Below are 20954 nucleotides of genomic sequence, written 5' to 3' on the forward strand. Positions count from 1 at the left end.
TACTAGAAATTATGTTTTGTAGCGAATGCAGATTTTTCTTACTGTCCTTTTCTTTTTGTTTAGAGCTAACTGAATAAGTTCTTGAGTTATTTAGGATATATTGCTACTATCTGGCACTGTAGAAGTCACATCAAAACTTTTTTTGTGAAATTGTTAATGAAAGTGGCTTGGTTAATAAAATTTTAATGTTTATTTTATCGTTATTTTTTAGCAATATTTTGCATGTTTTTTAATTTGTTTTTTTTCCCCCCCAAAGACATGCGGCAGAACAAGAAAAAATATTAAGTGTTTGTAGCTATATTATATTGGAAAAAATAATCATATCAATATTTTAATATAACTTTTTATTTTTGTCATTGTGAGCTTCTAAGCAAAGCTGCCATTTGACCTCTATTGTTCTTTTTAAACTAGGCTAAGAGAACCCATTGAATCTCATATAAAAACATTAACAGAATTGGTTGTACTCCAAACACTGTTCATGAATTTTACCTACTGCACCTAGGAAAAAAGACTGGCATGATGGGCTATAGGGCCTAAAATGAGAGAACTCTGTTTTAGCAAAGAAATATGTTGATTATGTTAATTTTGCCAGTTCATGACACAGTAGAATATTGCGTTTTCTTTATAATTTATAGTAATAATCTTTAAATTTAGGTTTTCGTGGGCTTAAAGGGTCACTTCCCCTGTATAAATATCTAATGTGCTATAAAAAACTGACCAGATCTGCCAATATTTCCAGACAGTGTTTATTATATTTTCTACATGTGCACTTTGTGATTCATATGTTTGTACAATGCGTGATTATTATATATATACATACATACATACATACATACATACTTTAAGTTTATTCAAGGGCACAAAAAAGATTTAAAAAGTATAGCAGTGACACACTAAAGTATTGAAAAGTTGTGATTATATCACAACAAGTGGAAATTTCTAGAAGTGTCATAATGATTGCAACATCCCTGCCTTCACTGAGTGTATCAACAAATATATAAGAGAGCTTTGTATGCTGTCACAGTTTTTCTGCCTCTTCTGTGGAGTTATCGCCTGACCTTCACTGTGTTTTGTGCTCTTGTTTCACAGAGGCTTTGGCTTCATCACGTTTGCAGATGTTTCCAGTGTAGATAAAGTCTTAGCACAACCACACCACGAATTAGACTCCAAGACGGTATGTATCACTTCATAACGTTCGGTTTCTGTAACTGTGAGGATAGAGTGTGTGCACTGAAACAGATGTCATTCAGATGTGAAGTTCTTTCCCACAGAGTTTTTCATTTCCTTTCTCATGTCGGTTTATTTCCTGCCTCTTTATTAAAAAGTTAGTTTTTTGTCGGGTTGAGTGGAACGAGAGTTTTACGTACTTGCATATCAGGCTTAACAATATGGATGGCCTAGGGCCAGTGTAAAAAAGATCGGAGCCGGCACTTGTCATATAGGGCCAGAGCTGCATTGTAAATCTTATGATTTGTTGATCTTGTGCATGTTTTGCAACTTTAAACAATATATATATTAAAGATTTCTGATATTCTGTAGCTATCATTTTATTATTATTATTTTTGTCTTTTTTCTTTAAAACAAATATTTATTATATTTGCGTAAAGGGGGCTGAAACTGGCTCATCTTTATTTTGTTGATAGAACGCTTTGTGTTAAATAAATTCTGGCATCCGTATAGATGGTGTTTAGACTGACGTTCATTCAAGGTCTCTGAGCTGAAATGTGTCCTTTCCTTGTTTATCTGGGAAATGACTCAGAGATAACTGTTATAAACTCATCTGATCTCATTCTGAACTGAAGGGACACCTCTGGATTTCCCCCTTCTTTCCTTTCACAGTCACCTGAGATTCATGGACATGCACTTTCCACTCACATGGATTTGATATTTCCCTTTGCATGTCTTCATATAATGAACTTGCATTCCTCCATAGCTTGAATTAAAAACTCAGTTCACTTAGCTCAGTTTCTCTATTCTGTTCAGTTGCATACAGATCCAAATTGAAATATGAAGATAAAATAAAAAATGACCCCTAGAGTGTTGAAAATGTGAACATTTATAATAGAAATATGTAGTTACATCAGTCAGTGTGCTGGCATTCTGAAAATGACACTTCTCTGCTGTGCGTTGATTTCTTTAGTATGTTTGGTTTGTAGAAAAAAACAAAAAAACCCTAAATGTCAGACAAACTACGCAGAACACCTGGAGCGACTACGCCGCACGCAGTCTTCATTCTCCAAGTTTCTGTGCTCCAGAAACACTCACGTATCTGACGCTGTCTGTAAATCTGACGGTAATGAATAATTACGACTGGCAGTGAGGTTTCAGGGCTGTGCTGTGTGTCGCTTGTATTCAGCCGAAATCAGATTTCTGTGAGCTTTTTATCGCAGTGGGGGGTTGTTATCTCGTCTCCTGCAATCAGTGCTGAGTTTTGTACAGTGTACAGGAACAGTAAACACTTTGAGTGATGTCTTTTTGAAGAGAAACTTTTGGTGGAGGATGCATCTGCAAGGCATACTTTAAAAAAAAAAAAAAAAAATAGCATGTGTTTTAAAACTTAGTGAGCTGTCTGCCAAGATGGCATTTTCAAGAACTTCATAGGAACAGACAAATCTACAGTGTTGTTCAGAATACAGTGAGCAGTTTTGGATCTTTTTTTTTTTTTAGAGAATGGGTCTCATTGATTCTCTTCACACCTGGTTTTAAGATCGGTCTCAGATCACTATTTAAACCTGGTATATACAGTTGAGGTCAAACGTTTACATACACCTTGCAGAATTTGCAAAATGTTAATTATTTTACCAAAATAAGAGGGATCATACAAAATGCATGTTATTTTTTTTATTTAGTACTGACCTGAATAAAATCTTTCACATAAAAGACGTTTACATACATACATACATACATACATACATACATACGCTTGATTCTTAGTACTGTGTTGTTACCTGAATGATCCACAGATGTTTTTTTTTTTTTTTTTTTTTTTTGATTAGTGATAGTTGTTCATGAGTCCCTTATTTGTCCTAAACAGTTAAACTGCCTGCTGTTCTTCAGAAAAATCCTTCAGGTCCCACACATTCTTTGGTTTTTCAGCATTTTTGTGTATTTGAACCCTTTCCGGGTTCATTATTTTGTCTTCTGGGGAACATGTAGGTATCTTCTGTAGCTTCTGAAGGGCAGTACTAAAAAAAAAAAAAATGTTTAGGCAAAATAAGAAAAATGCACACATTTTCATTCTGTTGAAAAGTTTACACCCCTGGCTCTTATTGTTTTTCCTTTTGGAGCATCAGTGAGCGTTTGAACCTTCTGTAATAGTTGCATATGAGTCCCTCAGTTGTCCTCAGTGTGAAAAGATGAATCTCAAAATCATACAGTCATTGTTGGAAAGGGTTCAAATACACAAAAATGCTGAAAAACCAAAGAATTTGTGGGACCTGAAGGATTTTTCTGAAGAACAGCAGGCAGTTTAACTATTCAGGACAAACAAGGGACTCATGAACAACTAACACTAAACAAACAAACACAGCTGTGGATCATTCAGGTAACAACACAGAATTAAGAATCAAGCGTATGTAAACTTTTGAATGGGGTAATTTTCATGAATTCTGAAGCTATTATTTTCTCTTGTGAACTATATGTAAACATCTTTCATGTGAAATATCTTATTCATGTCAGTAATAAATAAAATAAAAAAACATGCATTTTGTATGATTCCTCTTATTTTGGTATAATAATTAACATTTTTCAGATTCTGCAAAGTATATGTAAACTTTTGACCTCAACTGTATATATCTCAAATGCATTTCTTGTGATTGAATGGGGCAAAAATATGCAGAATATCTACATGCATGATAATCTCCCCATAAATTAGTAGTCATTTAACTGAACTTTGCCTGTGCTTCATGTGAACTGAAAGATTTTTTCCAAATCTTTCTGATTGTATGGTTATTTTAAGCATGGAACCAGCTAAGAGTACTTTACGAAAGTAATGTGGTAGTTTCTGACTTCCAACAAAAGTGGTTTGAGTAATCCAGTCTCTTCGTATTTAGCACTGACCACTTGTGATTGTATCAGCCAAAAAGGATGTTAATACCAGATGTAAACGAAGCCTCTATCTGAAAGCAATAAAAGGCCACTAACACATTAAACTGTTACTGCTGAGATGGGAGAAGCGCAGTAATTGCTTCATGTGGAAATACACAAGACTTTATTTAAACAATGTGTTCTTGAGTCTAAATTACATATTGGCTTAATAACTGCTGTCTGCTGTTTGATTTGGATTATCACTACATTTAAAGATTTTTTTTTTTGTCTGTGATTAGTTTTGTCTGACTGAATGGCTGGGACTACAGTGGTTTTGCTTTTAAAAGTGTTTCGTGCTAATAGGCCTAATTAGTGATGACCTTTAAGGTCCTGACCCTGTAGATGCAACTTATTGATTTAATTGGAGATCTGATCAGACAACTGTTACTGGACCATTTGCAAATGCATAAACTCAAAAATAGGGTTGGGTATCAAATTGATTTCGATTCCAGAATAGGATGCTTAAGGTCAGGAATCGGATACTTCTTGTGAAATTAAAATTTCGATTCCGCCTATCGATTCCTATATGTGGTTCTTTTTTTTTTTTTCATCTGCCAGGACCTTGCTCGCTAATATAAGGGCTTAGCGCTCGAAGGTATGGATACTCTTGCGATCAGAAGTTGAAAAAGCAAAGTAGCCTATAATATTTGTGACAAGCTAAACATGTTGCAATAAATGCGTCACCACCAATATGACAACGGATTTTAATTTAACAGATAGTTAAAGATCACAAACACGATTCAAATACCAACGTGATTCTGTTCCTAAATTATAATGATTCATCTGTTTGATTCCTCAACCTTTCTTCCGGGCAGCGTACGACTAGTGTTTGTGCTGCCGCTGACCTAAAGAGAAACACTGTCATGTATATGAATGAAACCATTTCAACCACACTGTTCATTATTTCTGTGTTACAAACATTCAAATAATCACAGAAGTACTGGGATAAAAGTTCATAGTCTGGATATGAACTCGTATGTACGGTAGAGATCAAAATAGAGTAAATCATCCTTTTGAAAGTTAATTTGACATTCCAAATAATGTTAAAGATTTATCAATTATGTTGTTATGCCAGTAGATGGTGAAAGGGGGCTGTTAGTAATGTATTTGTCTTTGATCATTCATTCAAAAACACTGATTCATCCAGTAATGAACCAAGTAAATCTTGAGTGAATCACTGAATCATTTACTTAAAATAGGCCTACATGTGATTTTGTTTAGTTGTCTGTTTTTTTTTCTTCAGAATCGTAACCACAACTTCCATTTAAAAAAAACAACAACAACAACCCAATTTATCCAGAATCATGCAGGTCTATTTTGCAAACAGCTCTTAAGTGAATCTTGTTTTTATGTAGCCTGTTGATTTTTTGTTCATGGTATTCAGCTGCAACTAAATGTTTAGCAGCAAAAAAAGAAACAGAATAAATATGCTTGATATCATCTTTTATTCACATTGGAATCGAAACTGGGAATCGAAAAGAATTGGAATCGTAATTCATAATATTCTAACGATACACAACCCTACTCAAAAACCTATATCAGATTAGTCTGGAGCCTTATTTACGGACTAAGCATACACACAAATGTTTCTCAATTTATCCGTGCATTCATCAGAATGGGATACTTGTTCTCAGGGTGTATGGAAAAAGACTCCTAATTTCTACTGATTTGAAATTCAAAGCGTAGTATTGTTTCTGCTCACACAGGCTTGTTTTTATGGAGTAATTGAGGTTGAATTGGTTAAGCCTCAGGCTAATTGCTAAAACGAATCGCTACATGAAATTCATCACAGAGAAGGTTTCCATACCCAGGTGTTACAAAATCCATCTCTCTAATTGACCTGATTTGGAGAGATAACAATCACAGCTCAGTCAAACGGAATTATGGGAGTAAAAGGGTTTAGTTCAGTGGACACCAGTGTGTCATTTCAGAGAATAATTACCTGTGCACAGCACAGTGAATTGACATATCTGTATTTAAAATGGCCAACATAGAGAACACACACACACATATATAGGAAAGGAAGAAAAATGACTCCTACGATTCTATCCAGCAAGAAACAGTCAGTGTGTGTGTGTTTTATTTAGAAAGGCTGTGTCAGTAATGATACACACTTATATGCTGCAGAGCCCTCAGGCAAACGTTCAAATCTACACTAGGAGTTTTGCTACAATCTAAAGCCTTTGCCTTGCTGAACATGGACAAGTAATTTCCTGCAAGAGCCCAATTTCGATCTGTTTATGTTTTTCCTCTTGACTACGTCTGCCTGTATGAGATTGTTTGAAACTCCTCTTTATAAGAAGCTGTATTAAGGCTGAAGCAAGACAGTGTGACACTGGAGCATGAAATAGTTTCTCTGATAATTCTTTCTGTCTGCACACCTTCACTAGACGGAACACAAACTGAAATTAACAAGATGACAAGCCAAAGAGTTAATATCGTCATTCCAGTACCACCCATCCATGATCGTAATCCTGAAGCTTGATGGTGTTGATGATTTCTTAATGAATGAAAGTGTATTGTGATTATTTTTTTTTCTTTCTCATCATTCTCTCTCTCCTCTTTCTGTTTGTACACAGATTGATCCTAAGGTCGCCTTTCCTCGACGCGCTCAACCCAAGGTCAGAATTTTTCAAACTTTCTTGCATAAGCAATCTCATATTTGTATTTTTTTTTTATGATGTTTCAGCTCTTGTGGTGCAGACCTGTGTGAGATACCAATGATTTGGTCAGTCAGTGATGCGTGTGTCCATCTAAAATGATTTGCAGGGATTTGTGGGTAGTGCTCTTGATTAGGTGTCAGTGTGTCCATCTCTTTTGTGCTAATGCAGTTCTTCCTCTTTATTCTTTAAATTGGTCTGAAGCTCAGAGTGTCCGCCCAAGTGCCGTCCACCCTGGCAGGTTCTTTCTTTTTTGTCCCACAACAAACACGATCAATAATGTATTTTTTTTCTTGGTTTTGAGTGCCTCACAGATGAGAGTTTTTTTTTTTTTATTATTTTTTTTTTTTCCATTGCTGAATGGCTCAGGTTTCAGACAGGAGGAAAGCGCTTAGATCCAGGGCATGTCTTCGAAGTCTGTTGGCATGTATTACCAAAATTTCCAGACAGTTTTTTCCCCTTCTTTATTTGCGAGTTTTGGTCTCTTAACCTTTTCTCTTACAACATAAAGAACGGCTCAGACGCCCCCCCCCCCTCCTCAGGTCCCTGGATTCCTGTTGAAACAAAGAAAATACATTTTGCTCCAAGGCAGCACTGTTATTTTTTTTCCGGACCCCCATGAACAATATGAACTCCCCTGCAGACGGCAGGTTATGAGAACCGAATTGTCAATTTCAGGGAGACACGGACAGGTTTCTCCGTATTGTACCTTAGCGTCATGTCTGCTGCGTCTTTTTTCTTATACTAAAAAATAGATGAAGAATAATGTGTTGCTGTTGTTTTTTTGTTTTTTTTTCATAAGCAAACATAAGCCTGAGTGCATGCGTATAGACAGAACTGTATTTATTTTAGTGTGAATCAGAGAATGGATTTTAAGGCATCTTAAGGCAATAGGATTAAAGCAGATCTATTGGCATTGCACTGGCTTTTTTTGTACATGCAAAATTGATTTTAGACTGCAAGCAGCCAGTTAATCGTTCTTGTCACACATCTTGCCTGCGCTCCACCTGAACGCCAGTGCTCATGTTTATTTCTCAGTATGAGGTCTGTGTCCGCTAGAGTGAGACTTATTTATTTTATTTTTATTTTTTTTTTTACCTGATTGCGGCTCTCTTGTTGTTTATGGACTCTTTATAGCTGTTCTGTGTTATTGCAGTTTGCGGTTTGTGAGGTTTGCATTTCATTGAGGTGAAGGAAAAAATCTGCGCTGTGTTTAGAAGGAGAGATCTGGATAGGTGTGGCAACTTCAGTGAGAACTCTAAGCAATAAAATTCTGCTGTGGGAATGTAATTCCCTTGTGATGTCATCAGTGATGTCATTTACACTTGAAGCTGAGTTTTTTCGTAGCCTTTGTGTCTGAGAATGTCATACATAACATGGAAGACTGGCTATCCTCTCTTCTCCTGCAGACGTTTGTCTTTGGTAGCCAAAGTGACCGTGGTCTCCCAAGATTTTTTCCAGCCAGCATTTGTTGCTGCCGTTGTGTCACACTGTGATATCACAACAGATCATGGCATGTCCTGACAAGATTTTAATTGCCACTGGGACTGTGGCCTCTTGTGTTGTTAGAAGAGCTTTGAAAACTTGTTATGGAAATGGCAGCTAGTCACGAGTCTCTTCAGAAGAGGTGACCAGTGTGATTAACGGTTTCCTGTCTGCCTCATTAGCATGTGCTCGCCGTAAGCCACCACTCAGCTTTAAGTTGTTCTTGATTACTAGAACTCATGTGAGATAGAAATTGACTTCTTGTATGGCTAAGTCGTTCCATTTCAGCTTAATTCCTGACTTTATCAAGATTTAAGGTAGTCTATAAAAGTCCATTGTTGCAAACAGGATGCTAAACTTTTTAATGTACATTTTTGTTAGCTATTACAACCAAACTCTGTTGCGAACGTGTATCCTTAATTATGCATAGTTTTTTACATTTAGTTGCTGTGTTTCTCTTGGATCTCATTTATTAATTAGCATGCAAAGACAACTGAGCTGATACTTTTATTCTAGTTGACATGCAGTACTCTACTGTGATCTCAAGAGTCTATAAAGAATGAAATATAACTCTTTTTTTAATAATAAAATGGATATCAAAATACAAGTACATAATCTAATGAATAGATATTAAAGGGGTCATTGGATGCTAAGCTCACTTTTACATGTTGTTTGAACACTGATGTGTGTTGGCAGTGTATGTACAAATCTACCCTATAATGAAAAAAATCCATGCAGTGGTTTTTAATTAATCCGTAAAAATAATATTCCCTTTTTCAAATTGAGCCATTCTCAAATGCCTGTCGTTGTGGCGTCACACCAACAGAGCGCGCTCCCACGATAGTTGATTGACATGAGCGTTTTACCAGCTGTAACAGTCCGCCCTCTTTGTTTTGATGCCGGAGCAGGGATGTAAGTTAGACAAGAATATCTCAGATTGAGGTGTTGTGTTGCTGGATGTAATGATGAACATAGTGGTCGTCATTTACTCCCGACATCTGAGCCTCTGAAGATGTAGTAAATTACGTTTGTTTGTGAATGGAATGCGCCTCCCGATCTACATATATTCGTCTATGTTCACGCGAATCATTCATGATCCAGCTTCATTTACAGCAGAAGTGAATTTAATGTTTTTTTTTTTTTATGGATCTTTGCAATCGTCTTTCCTAATAATATGCTAGTTAGCAAATTTAGCGGCTAAAAGTGGGTAAATGTGGCTAAAGTAAACAGACGCGTCTCTCCACAGAGAGAAGAGAGGGGCAAGGCGAGCAGATATTTGCATTTAAAGCAGCCTCGACCAGAATGAGATGATTTTTGCAGAGCTGATTTTGGCAAGGTAAAAAGGGTGTTGTTTTACACAAACATTGAGAATTTTTAACCAAAGTGTATTATAGACTTTTCATTAAGACCCTAATGAATCATATTAACTTGTGGAAAATGGGCATCTGATGACCCCTTTAATAATATTACCAAGGGGCAGCCTTTTAAATCATTTTAACATTATTAAAAATACATACGAGTGGCTGATCAAATCTTTGTCATTGAGTACACTTGTTTGTTCACATGGTTTTCACAGTTTTACAGTTTTTCACAGATTTATTTTTGGCATTTTTGCCTTTATTGGCCGGGACGATGTTATTTTTTGATGTGCTGCCCACAAGGCAATCACCGCTGACGGTTCTTCTTTCTTTTAATTTATTTTCAAGATCTGAGGTAAAATATTGTTGTTTTTAGTGTAGCTATAAATAGCATGCAAAATATTCAAACTCATTAAACCCATTTAACATTTAAAGAAAGCATATAATCAGTACCTGAGATTATCATAGTGTGTAGGTTTTTAGAAATAGAAGCTGTTTCTAAAATAGAATCCCCTGCACTTACTGCACATCACTCTCGCAGCTGGTTAAGACAAACACTCTGATTAACATGGAAAAGATTTTTTTTTTATCGCATGTCACAGTGTGTCTGGTTAGAATATGGTGTAACGTATTCAGAAACTTCCTGTTTTTCCCCCCTCTTAATAACTCTGCCATGGTTTTCTGCCATTAAAGTCACTAGAAAATGATTGCTGACCTCTATTTCTCTCGTCTATGCTTTTACTCTCTCTCTTTGAGTCATTTTTTTTGGTTAGGTCTGTCACGAAATGGGACTCCTGCAGCTGCACTTTTGCGTGCATGATGTTACAGTTTCTCAAGTGAAACTCTCAGTTCTGTTTCCATCTAAAAAAGGCAGAAAACACCCTGAAGTGTAAACACAGCCCTCCAGCAGTGCGTGTGTCTGGCTCGTGTGGGTTTTAGTTAAGAAAAGAAATGCACTTTAAAAATGGCTCCGCAGAGCAGACAGGACGCCCATCGACTTTTCGCAGAAAACAAGAAACAATCCGATATCTGGCAAAGGCAGCCAGGATCATCGAGAGGGAAAAGTCAATCAATCAGCGCTGAGTTGATGGGATCATGGTATCTGGACACCTCACGCTCACCTCGTGGCAAAAAGATTGTAACTGCTTGGGGGGAAGGGGGGATGAATGGCATATGAAAGAGGTGTCATAGGTTGTATAGGAGAACGTAAATGTAGTGGATGAGCTCAGTTGGAGCCGTGGCCTAGTGGTTAGCGCTGTGACACGTGGCTGTGATGCTTATGCAGGTGGAGTGCTGATCGGTTTCCCTCCTCTCCTTCCCGTTGTTCCCTTTTCCATCTCTGCCAATAAAAGCAGCAAAAGCCCAGAAATAATAGATTAGTGATGTAATGTGATCAAGTGATAGTTTACCCCAAAATAAAAATTTTCTGAGACTCAAAATATATTACAACACAGTGTTTTTATTTTGTGTATACAAAGAAAATCACTAAGGTTCAGTGTTGTTTTGAAAAAGATTTTTTTTTTTTTTTTTTTTAATGCTTTGGAAAAAGATGTTGAAAATAAACTATGGTTTATTTCTTAAAGCTCAGCAGTGATTCTCACCGTTCACCTGATCTTTCGTTGTAGTTTGTGGGTGTACCTGTTATGGATTTCAGATAACACTTGTCTTGAGATGGGATTTAGGGTCTCTACTGCTTAAAACTATTCCAACAGCACATGGTCTCTGCTAATCAGGCTGATAAGGCTCCGGTCTGCCTGGACTCACTGTGCTGATGAATCATGCTCAGGCCAGCACACAATCAGCAGGCATAGAATTCTGCAGAAAGTTCAGCAGAAAATTCTGCAGAATTCAAGCCTGACCCTCACCCACACATCCCCTGGCCACAATTTCTTTTCTTCCGCAATGTAGCGTTTTTCTTAGAGAAACTTAGAGAGAATTTTTTTTTTTTTTTTTTTTTTTTTGTCTAAATGATTTTGCAAGCATTTGTGAAGGACTCCACACTTTTGAGGAAACTTTTGGACAATGAGGCTCAAGTTTGCCCTTAAAGTTGGCATGAAATGAAATTTCACCCTGTCTGTTCTTGAAATGCATCCATTCATAGATTTTTCATCCAAAATCACCCATTTTGTATATTATATATATATATATATATTTTTTTTTTTTTCTTTTTGACTTTGTAATTTGTAAGTAAAATACCATAACTGGATCATCCTGTGAATTTTCCAAGAGTTCTCCAATCAGTTAGTCTGTTTAAACTAGAGTTTCACAGATCGACCGGCCAGGGACTGGAATTAACCGTTTTTCCGCATGGTCGGCCCGAACCGGTGACCGGATGGTCAGTCTGCTGATTCCAAGCCGGTCCATTTTGATATCACATTTATGGCGACTGATTATGTATTTATGCGGTGCCAGATGAGGCTCGTGCAGCCTGAGTAAGTATGTGAGAAAGACTTTTCTTAAAACAAATGACCGCAATGGCACTCATGGAAAGTTATAGATGCATAGAGCGGTAGAAATAAAATATTATAACATATAATTTAGGTACTCAGCATTGCGCGACCTAGATGTTTAACCCGAATATCAACATGATTGCAATGTGACACTGATTTTATACAATAGTAATTCAATAAACAAGAAGTTAAAATTAAGTGACTTGCGTTGTAGACACAATATTGACTATTTTTGCTCGGTTTCGCTGATAAAATAGTTCCAATCAAAGCTACAGCAGAACTGCTGCATGTCTCAGAGCAACATAGCGGTGTTTTGTTGAATTAACTCATGCTTTTGAACTAATCAAGTGAGTCAATGATTCAGAAACCCATCCATAAAAGACAGTCACTTGCCTTGTTTCGAAATGAATCTGCCGTTTGAACAAATCCGTTGAATGAATGACTAAATGACCTTTGCTGCCACCTACTGGGGGATTGGTTTCATATTTAAAATTATCATTGCATTTTTCCCAACATTTCTTATTTGTATGTTTAAAAAATATTTAAAACAATGATCTTATCAGGGCTCGAAATTAACTTTTTTACTTGGTAGCACTGCTGCTCCCAAATTCAAAAAGTTAGGAGCACCAAATAAATTTTAGGAGCACCCAATGAGTATTAAGGAGCACCGCAACTGCCAATTGAGAGGAACGGTCAACAACATTCTTATGATTAATAGCTTCACCAGTCGAACCTGATCCTGAGCCATTTAAGTTAGAGGCAACCACTGCATTTTTAAACGTAATTCACACAAAGATGCTGCGTGCATGAGCTGTATCTGAAGCAAAAACAGAATGATCTGACAGACTTTAGCTATGCTACATAAAACACCTGGGCCAAATCACACATGAAAGATAACTTACTCCAGTAACCAGGCGCTGATTGAAAGGCTTTTTATTTATTTATTTATTTATTTTTTAAATGCACACGCTTCAAATGTAAGCGCATGTCAGAACAGCACATGAATACAATGTTTAAGCGGCAAGGTTTAAAGCTCATGCAAATAATGTACTTGTGTGATTGCAAATAAGTGCAGTGGAATTCTGCTGCTGAGTAAACTTTTGGTGTGAATGTATGTCCTGTGAGATGGAGGCGCCAGAACTGCAACTGATTGACAGCGAATATTTAAAATTTGCATTAAAGCTAAGAATGTAAGGACTAAGTTTAATTGGTTATGTAAGCTAATGTTGGGTAGAGTGGCTCACTGTATCAGCTCACAGCAGTCATATACTGTACAGTACTTGGCGAATGTTTTGTAAAGAAATTAAAACAAGTCTTACCACAACAATTACTCACACTTGCACAAATGCTCCCAAATATATTTTAAGGTCACTCAGATTAAATTCCGGGAGCATATGCTACCAAAATGGTCACAATTTTGAGCCCTGCTTATACAATTATTTATGCATTTAATGCAATTATGAAATTTGCAGTGTAAATGCATTTATAGAGAATATCTGTAACAGTCCACATTGGGGGAATTGTAATGTATAACACATTTTTATTTTTATTTTATATATTTTTTGTTTTGTTTTGTATATAACAAAACAAAACAAAGATTTTTGTTTGCATGTGTTGTTCATTATAGTTCTTATAAAGAAAATTGGAATCGGCAAAAATCCGATAGCCCAAAGCTCTTAATGGCCAGAATTTCAACTTCGTTTTGATGTTGCTTAACAATGCTATCTAGATGACGTCAAGTGCAAAAAGTTTTTCAGTTATGTTTAGTTTAAAAAGATCACGCTCTCTGCTACCAGTAATACCGGTAATGTTAATGTTAATCCATATTTACCATATTTATTTACAGTTAGTGCAGAAAATGGTTTAAAAAAAAAAAAGTGCACAGATTCCATGTGGGTGGAATCATGCTGTTTAACTGATTAGCAATGCATGGAGGAAGTTTGTCATACCTTCACTGTCATAAGATGCATATATGAGACAATACGGTGTTCTTTCTGTGTTCAAAAGTACATTCTGCTCTACAAAGATTCTGCAGTTTCCAGTCGTTGCTGCACCAGGGCGATAAAACAGGTGTGTGATGAATCTAGACAAGATAAAAGTGAAGGACGGTTGACTTTTGGCTCTCATTCAGGCATGTAATACTACTGCAGTGTCATACCACTCTCAACTGGGCTGAATATTGGTTGTGTCCTCCAGTCGGACCAACATTTGCATGCAATGAAAAGTCAGCAAACCAGAGGCGGAGATGATTTGCCTGCATGGTTACAGGGTTACTGTATGGTTACTCTCTCATTTTCTTCTCTGTCTCTTTCTGTGTCTTGTTTTTTTTTTTTTTTTTTTTTTCTTCTTTATTCCAGTAGTCATCTCCTCCTCCTCTGCTGTGATCTTGCTGTGGGCCTTTTCATCTAGTGTGTGTCAGTGTGTTGTGCTATTTTAGTGGAGATGTATTTTGGAACTGTCTGAACGTGACTCATGATGTACATGATTCTGTCTGTCTTTCTCATTGTGAAGTGTTTGTGTTTGTATTAGCTTTTCAGATGCAGTCATCTTAAAGGGATAGTTCATCCAAAAATAAATTCTGGCATCATTTGCTCAAACTTTGTTCGTAGACTGTATGACTGTCTTACTAGTACAGCAAACTGAAAAAGATTTTGAAGGCTGTGGATAGCCAAACAGTTTTGGTGACCATTGACGTGCCTTTTATGGACAGGTTTGAAACGATGAGGGTGAGTTAACCATGACAGATTTTACAATTTGGGTGAGCTATCTCTTTAAAGCTATACTGGTAGAGGAACTGCAGTCTTCACACTGAAAGGGCTCATCTTGGAGCTGATTTCATAGGACTGACTGTCCTGTGTTCCATGGTCCACTCAGACTGGATACTTGTGCTCAAAGACACTTTCAAAAGTCATTGTGCTCTAAGAGGCGGTATCCTGCAGAGCGCCAGTTTAGAGCTTTAATATCTCTGGGAAAGACTGTGGCTTGTGGTTTGAGATGTTTGAGAAACCCCAGTATGCCCTCAACACCACATGGAAAAAGGAAGCGCCTCCAAACAGAGTTTTAGAGCAATTACACCCCGATCAATAAAGAGAGAGCAGCAATAACAGGACATTTCCACAACAGCAGGAGGGCACACAGAGAGAGGCTGATATCCGGCTGCTGGATTTGGGTTTATTAGATGGAGACGGGGGGTTTAAGCCAAGATTTTGTCCAGTACACAGCTGCTCGATCAGCCCAGATCAAGGTGATGGACCATGGGACTGAACAAACAACTGGAGACTCTCTCTCTCTCAGTCTGTCTCTCTTTTTATGCTTTTGTTCTGTGCTCACTGTAGACTTATTTCTTTTCTGAGGGGATTTCTGTTGTTCAGTGGCTTTTCTTTGTGTTGTGAGAGACAGGAATAGATCGCAGGCTGCTCTGGGCAGAGCCACAGGGTGATTGTCTTTGACAAGTCCCCTGTCAAATCAAAAGAAAAGTCATTTCTGTGTTCCCATATCCTATCTTAGCTTTCAGATTCACGGAGGCCTGTTGAGAAGGACAAGTTTTACCCATTCAGCTCAAGTTCTGGTTTTGTTTTGAGCCATTTCATTTTTGTTTGAGCGAATGATGCTGTTTTTCTGTGAAGCCTGCTTTCACATGAAGGACAGGCACTCTCGTATGCATCGTTCACAGTCATGTGACTGCACCTTTATGCTGGAAAGTACCAAATCTCACTGGTCCTTATTATATGGCTCTTGCCTGGTAGTGCATTTTTAATGTTTTTTTTTATTTATTTTTTTTTTTTTTTAAAGGATTCTCCTCTTCTCACCAAGCCTGCATTTATTTGATCCAATTTTGCACTTATTTGATCCAATTGTTTTGCTAGTTAAAATAACAGTTTTCTATTTGAATACATTTTAAAATGTAGTTCTTTCCTGAGATTTCAGAGCTGAATTTTTAGCATCATTACTCCAGTCACATAATCCTTCAGAAATCATTCTAATATTCTGATTTGCTGCTCAAAAACATTTCTTCTTCTTCTTCTACTACTTCTTCTTATTTATTATTATGTTGAAAACAGCTAAGTGTAACTGTTTTAAATATTGATAATAATAATAATAATAATAATAATAATAATAATAATAATAATAAATGTTTCTTGAACAGCAAATCGGCATATTAGAATGATTTCTGAAGGGTCACGTGACACTGAAGACTGGAGTAATGATGCTGAAAATTTAGCTTTGACCACAGGAATAAATTACATTTTAAAATATATTCAAATAGAAAAGTTATTATAAATAGTACTTTTTTTTTTTTTTTTTTTTAATTTACTCATTGCTGTACTTTGGATCAAATAAATGCAGGCTTGGTGAGCAGAAGAGACTTTAAAAATCATTAAAACATTTTAAAATCTTCATCAAAAACTTGACTGACTGGTAGTAAACATCATATATGTTCTGATTTGGGAATTGTCACATGCGAAAAAATGAAAGAAAAAAAAAACAAAAAAAAGAAAATAGAAAATATTTGTTTTTTGTTATATATTTAAATATTTATATATTTAAATGTTTGTTAAATATTTAAATATGTGTAAAATAGTTGTGAAATAATATTGCAGTATATGATTTGTCATTTTTCTATTAAAAAATGGATTTATGTCTGGGAAAATGTCTGGATTAAGTAAAACATTCACAAGTCATGTCCATGTTTTCAGGCTTCATTTGAAACTTTCTGTACCTGCTGATAAAATCTCTTCAAGATTCAGTTTTCTCCCGTCTTGCAGAAGTGCTGCCTTAATTAAATCAGTTGGTCTAACGGATTAATTAGTCTGGCTGGACGTTTGCTCATTTGGTCCTGGGAGAATTGGAGAACTATGGCTGAGTGATCGATGTGGAATCAGGTCGTCTCCAGCTCTCTGTAAACTCAAGGCTGATTCACTCATACTTTTTCTCTGTGTGTGTTTAACAGGTTTAGGCTGCAAATCAATGCAAATCTCTGAACTGTTTTTTTTTTTTTTTTTTTTTTTTTTTTTTTTCTGCTTTTTGCCACTGTAGCTAGTTTAGTTGCATTCAGGGTTTCAGTTGAGATTTAACCAGTAATCCTTGTCAACTTTGTTTGCTTATAGTCTGGCAGTTTTGTTGACTTTTCTCGTCTTGATATGTCCAACAATTTGCATACATTGTAGCCACTTTTTTTTTTACCATTAGTGATTTTTATTATGGCTAATAGCTTAAAACATTGTTTTTGTTTTTTTTGTTTTTTTAGAGCAGTTGCTGACATAATACAGATAAAACATGTTGTTAACCTTCTGCATAAATAAAGGAACACTGTGGGTGTGAGGACTCACTGTGGACTGCAGCTGTGAACCTCAGGTGAACAAATCTTCTCAATGAGCTCCCAGCAGCTCCTCTCCCTGTGAGCGGACAGAGAGATGAGGAGCTTCATGGAGAGAGACAGTATGACAGAAAGAGCCCAGCCGAGGTCTGTGTTCCAGCGATGAGGAGAGCTGCCGATCAGAAGGATTATATAGGCGCAGGAAATTGCCGTGTCCTCAGGTAAATGTGTTCTTGGGTTGCAGATGTACAGAAGCTCCAACATCTTGTGGGTTTGCCTATCAGGACAGGGATTCATTTATTCTTGGTCTATAGCTCATGGTATGTGCACAGGATTAAACATGCCGTCAGAAAAGACAAACGTCAGCTGCACTGTGAAGACTTGAGATAACTATTGGTTTCACAGAGTTTGGATGAGCAGCATGGTTTGGTTCACACTAAAGCTTATTCTGGCCAAGAACTGCCCACTCAGTAAAGAAAAGGCTTTTTAGCCAACATGTAAAGTGGTTTGTTTGTTGTTGTTGCTGTTGTTTTTTTTTTTATTTTCGTGCTCACCAAGGGTTTATGGCACATTGAGTATCTATTTTTTTGAATAAAGAAAGTTCAGAAGACCAGTATTTATTTGAAATATCTCTTTTAGTAGCATTATAAATGTATTTAATGTCACATAATAAGGTTACATTTAAATGAGTTTCAGTAAGGCTGAAACTATTTACTCTGCTTTTAATAAGGACATGTACACAGTGTTTTTATAGGTATTGCTCTCTTTTCCTGAGGCTTTTTTATTATTAATCGCATGATGTGACAGTGGACACAATGGCATTTGAAAGGAGCAATAAAACCCAGGCAGGGCGATCTCTGATTCGTGTGTGTGCATGAGCTGTTTGTTTGCTGCTGTTTGGGACGGATGTGAGAAGGCAGCCCTCTGTGAGGGGATCTATTGATTCTGTTGCCCAGTTCAGCGATAGTCATGTTCTGGCCTGCGTGTGAGTGTGTTTTGAATTGATTCTGGACCCTGTCACTGTTTGTTTTATGTGCTCTGTGTAAATGTGTGTGTGCTGTGTCTATATATTGTCTTTGCTGGCAGCGTCATTTTTGCAGTTCAGACACTTGGTGTCTGTCTCCTTCTCTGTATGTCTCTGAGAGTCACAGTCAGCAAGCTTTCTTGGTATTAAGCTATATGATTAAAATGTACAATATTGATAAAGCATTTAACATGCTTATAATGCAGAAATAGAATATGGATTGCAGTAATATTTTGTTTTACTAAATTTGATGATGGTTAGTGAATGAAGGGCATTCATATTATTATTTTTTTCCCCTACAGTTCAGTTAAGGACACCATAACAAGTTATTCAGCATTTTCTTAGTGGAAGCATCCTCTGCACTGGACAGAAGTGATGTCCAGATTCACACAGATACTGAGTTCAAAGGATGTAATCATTATAGTTAACTCAGCCCTAATAGACAGTAAGTGAAGTAAGTCACGTATTTCTGATATATGATGCTGGTATCAGTCTTCTGTGGATGGGTGGAATGCAGCAGGTCTTTCTCTCTTTTATTTTTGATCTGGCGTGAAACTTTGCAGGTGCTGAGACATCACTTTTAAGCTAAGCCAGCGTTACGCTTCTTTCTGGGACTATCACACACGTTCACATTCTGTTTTTGTGCTCGGTGGAAATCAGGACAGTTTTGTTAGTAGTCAAGTCTACATCTGCACTTGTCAGCTGGGTTTGTGTGGTTGTGGTGAAGCGTCTGTGCAAGTAATTACACCAGCGCAACGTCAACTATACTAGGGAGAGAGAGAGCGCTGTGTCTCCATCTTTCTGTGTCTTCCACAGCTAAAACTCTTGAGATATAAGCACTTTTTAAACAAGCGCTGCAGTAAACAGGATGAAGTGTGTGTGCGCGGGTGTCTGTTGTTTCAGTGTTTGGATGTCACTTTTTGTTTCCTCATTTTCAGACTCATTTCTGTCCGTTTTCACGGTTTATTTTGATATTTTAAGTTTTTCGGTCTCTGTTGGAAGACAGAATGAGCCGTTGTGTTGTGCCTCCTCCTGTGTGATTGAGTTTTCACTCAGTGTTTTTTTTTTTTTTTTTCTCTCTTTTGTCTGTCTCTGTCTTTCTTTAGGGTGTCAGTCTCACTGCTGCTGTCACTGTCTGTCTCTGCCTGTCAGTCCAACCTCCGGCTTCATACTTGTTCATCTTTCTCTCTCTCTCTCTCTCTCTCTCTCTCTCTCTCTCTCTCTCCGTCTCTCTCTCTGTCTCTGTCTCTCTCTCTGTCTCAGGTGTTAATCATGGTGGAGATACCACCACCATCCAGAGAGACACTGATAAGCTCTTGTGGAACTATATATTAGAAATGCATCCATTGTCATTGCCTGATTCTCAAATGTAAAGCTTCCCTTCAGTTTTCTTTCACTCTGGCTATGTTTTTAATGGCATATTACTTTACTACTCTGCTATTTTTGTAGTATGTACTGAGAAATTTTGTGCATAGATAAGCCAGCCTACTAGGGCTGGGCTATTAATCGAAAAGTAATCGAAACTGAAATTCAGAACCTCTAACCTTTTTAAAATCATTGTACCTTTTTGTTTGTAAACAATGTTTGATTTACTTGCATTTCCTTAGTCTTTGTGTGTTCGCTTTGTAAACACTGGGTCTGTAGCACCATCCGTGCTTCCAGGTCAGAGAGCAACTGTCCATCAAAAGCTCATTAGCCAATCAGAGTAGATCGCTGTTAAGCCCGCCCCCACGAGAGGTTTGTGCCAAAACAGCAAACGAAAATTTGCGAAGCCTAAGCGAAAGCTGTGGCAACGCATTCAGAATCCATGATTCGCGAAAACGATTCTTTGAAAATCATTAACAAAGAATGAAGCATATTTGAAGAGCATGTTAAATTCGTGCGACTGAGTTCATTTTTTCATTTTCATTGTGTTTTTTTGATCGTTTCTTGGAAAGTTACGTTCAGTTTTATAAAGTTACGTTCATTCTTATTGGCACAAAAATAATCCCATACTTTTTACATATATTTGATGTGTAAATATGCTTTTTACATTAAAACTGAAATGTGACTTTTTGATAAGATGTTTTCATTTATAAAAACGTGTGCCTTGATTTCAGCTGTTTGAAATATTCAGTAAATAACTAAAAAATAAATAGTTTGTTTCCTTCAATTATTTTAAAATCAGAAAGATAAGAAAGGCATTTCATTTGAAAAAATAAAAAAATAAAAAATATGAAGGCATATGAAAAAAAAAAAAATTGTTCATTAATTGTAATCAAGGTAAAATGTTAAGAGATTTTGATTTTAGGTCATATCATCCAGACCTACAGTCTACACTACCATTCATACATTTGAGGTCAGTAAGATTTTATTCAAATTATCAAAAGTGACAGTAAAGACTTTTCCATTGTTACAAAAAATGCCCTGGAAAATGTGTATCAATGCAACAAAGCAGCACAACTAATTTTTTAACATTAATAATAATAGAAATATTTCTTGAGCACCAAATCATATATAATATAATAATATTTTTACTGTATTTTTGATCAAATTAATGCATTTCTTTAAAAAGCAAAAATTGACCCCAAATGT

At 36.6% G+C, this 20954-nt stretch overlaps 1 protein-coding gene across 4 annotated transcripts in view; it reads left to right on the plus strand.

The window, feature by feature from the left end:
• msi2a (musashi RNA-binding protein 2a) overlaps window positions 1-20954 on the plus strand; it is a 171470-nt gene that overhangs the window by 1754 nt on the left and 148762 nt on the right. For all 4 annotated transcript variants that reach the window (XM_051121250.1, XM_051121253.1, XM_051121251.1 and 1 more), the window contains exons 4-5: window positions 1090-1174; window positions 6666-6707. In XM_051121250.1, coding sequence (XP_050977207.1) covers window positions 1090-1174; window positions 6666-6707 — 127 coding nt within the window. The remainder of the gene's footprint in view (window positions 1-1089; window positions 1175-6665; window positions 6708-20954) is intronic.

This window comes from Labeo rohita, chromosome 10, assembly GCF_022985175.1.
Source record: "Labeo rohita strain BAU-BD-2019 chromosome 10, IGBB_LRoh.1.0, whole genome shotgun sequence".
In the NCBI taxonomy this organism is placed as follows: domain Eukaryota; kingdom Metazoa; phylum Chordata; class Actinopteri; order Cypriniformes; family Cyprinidae; genus Labeo; species Labeo rohita.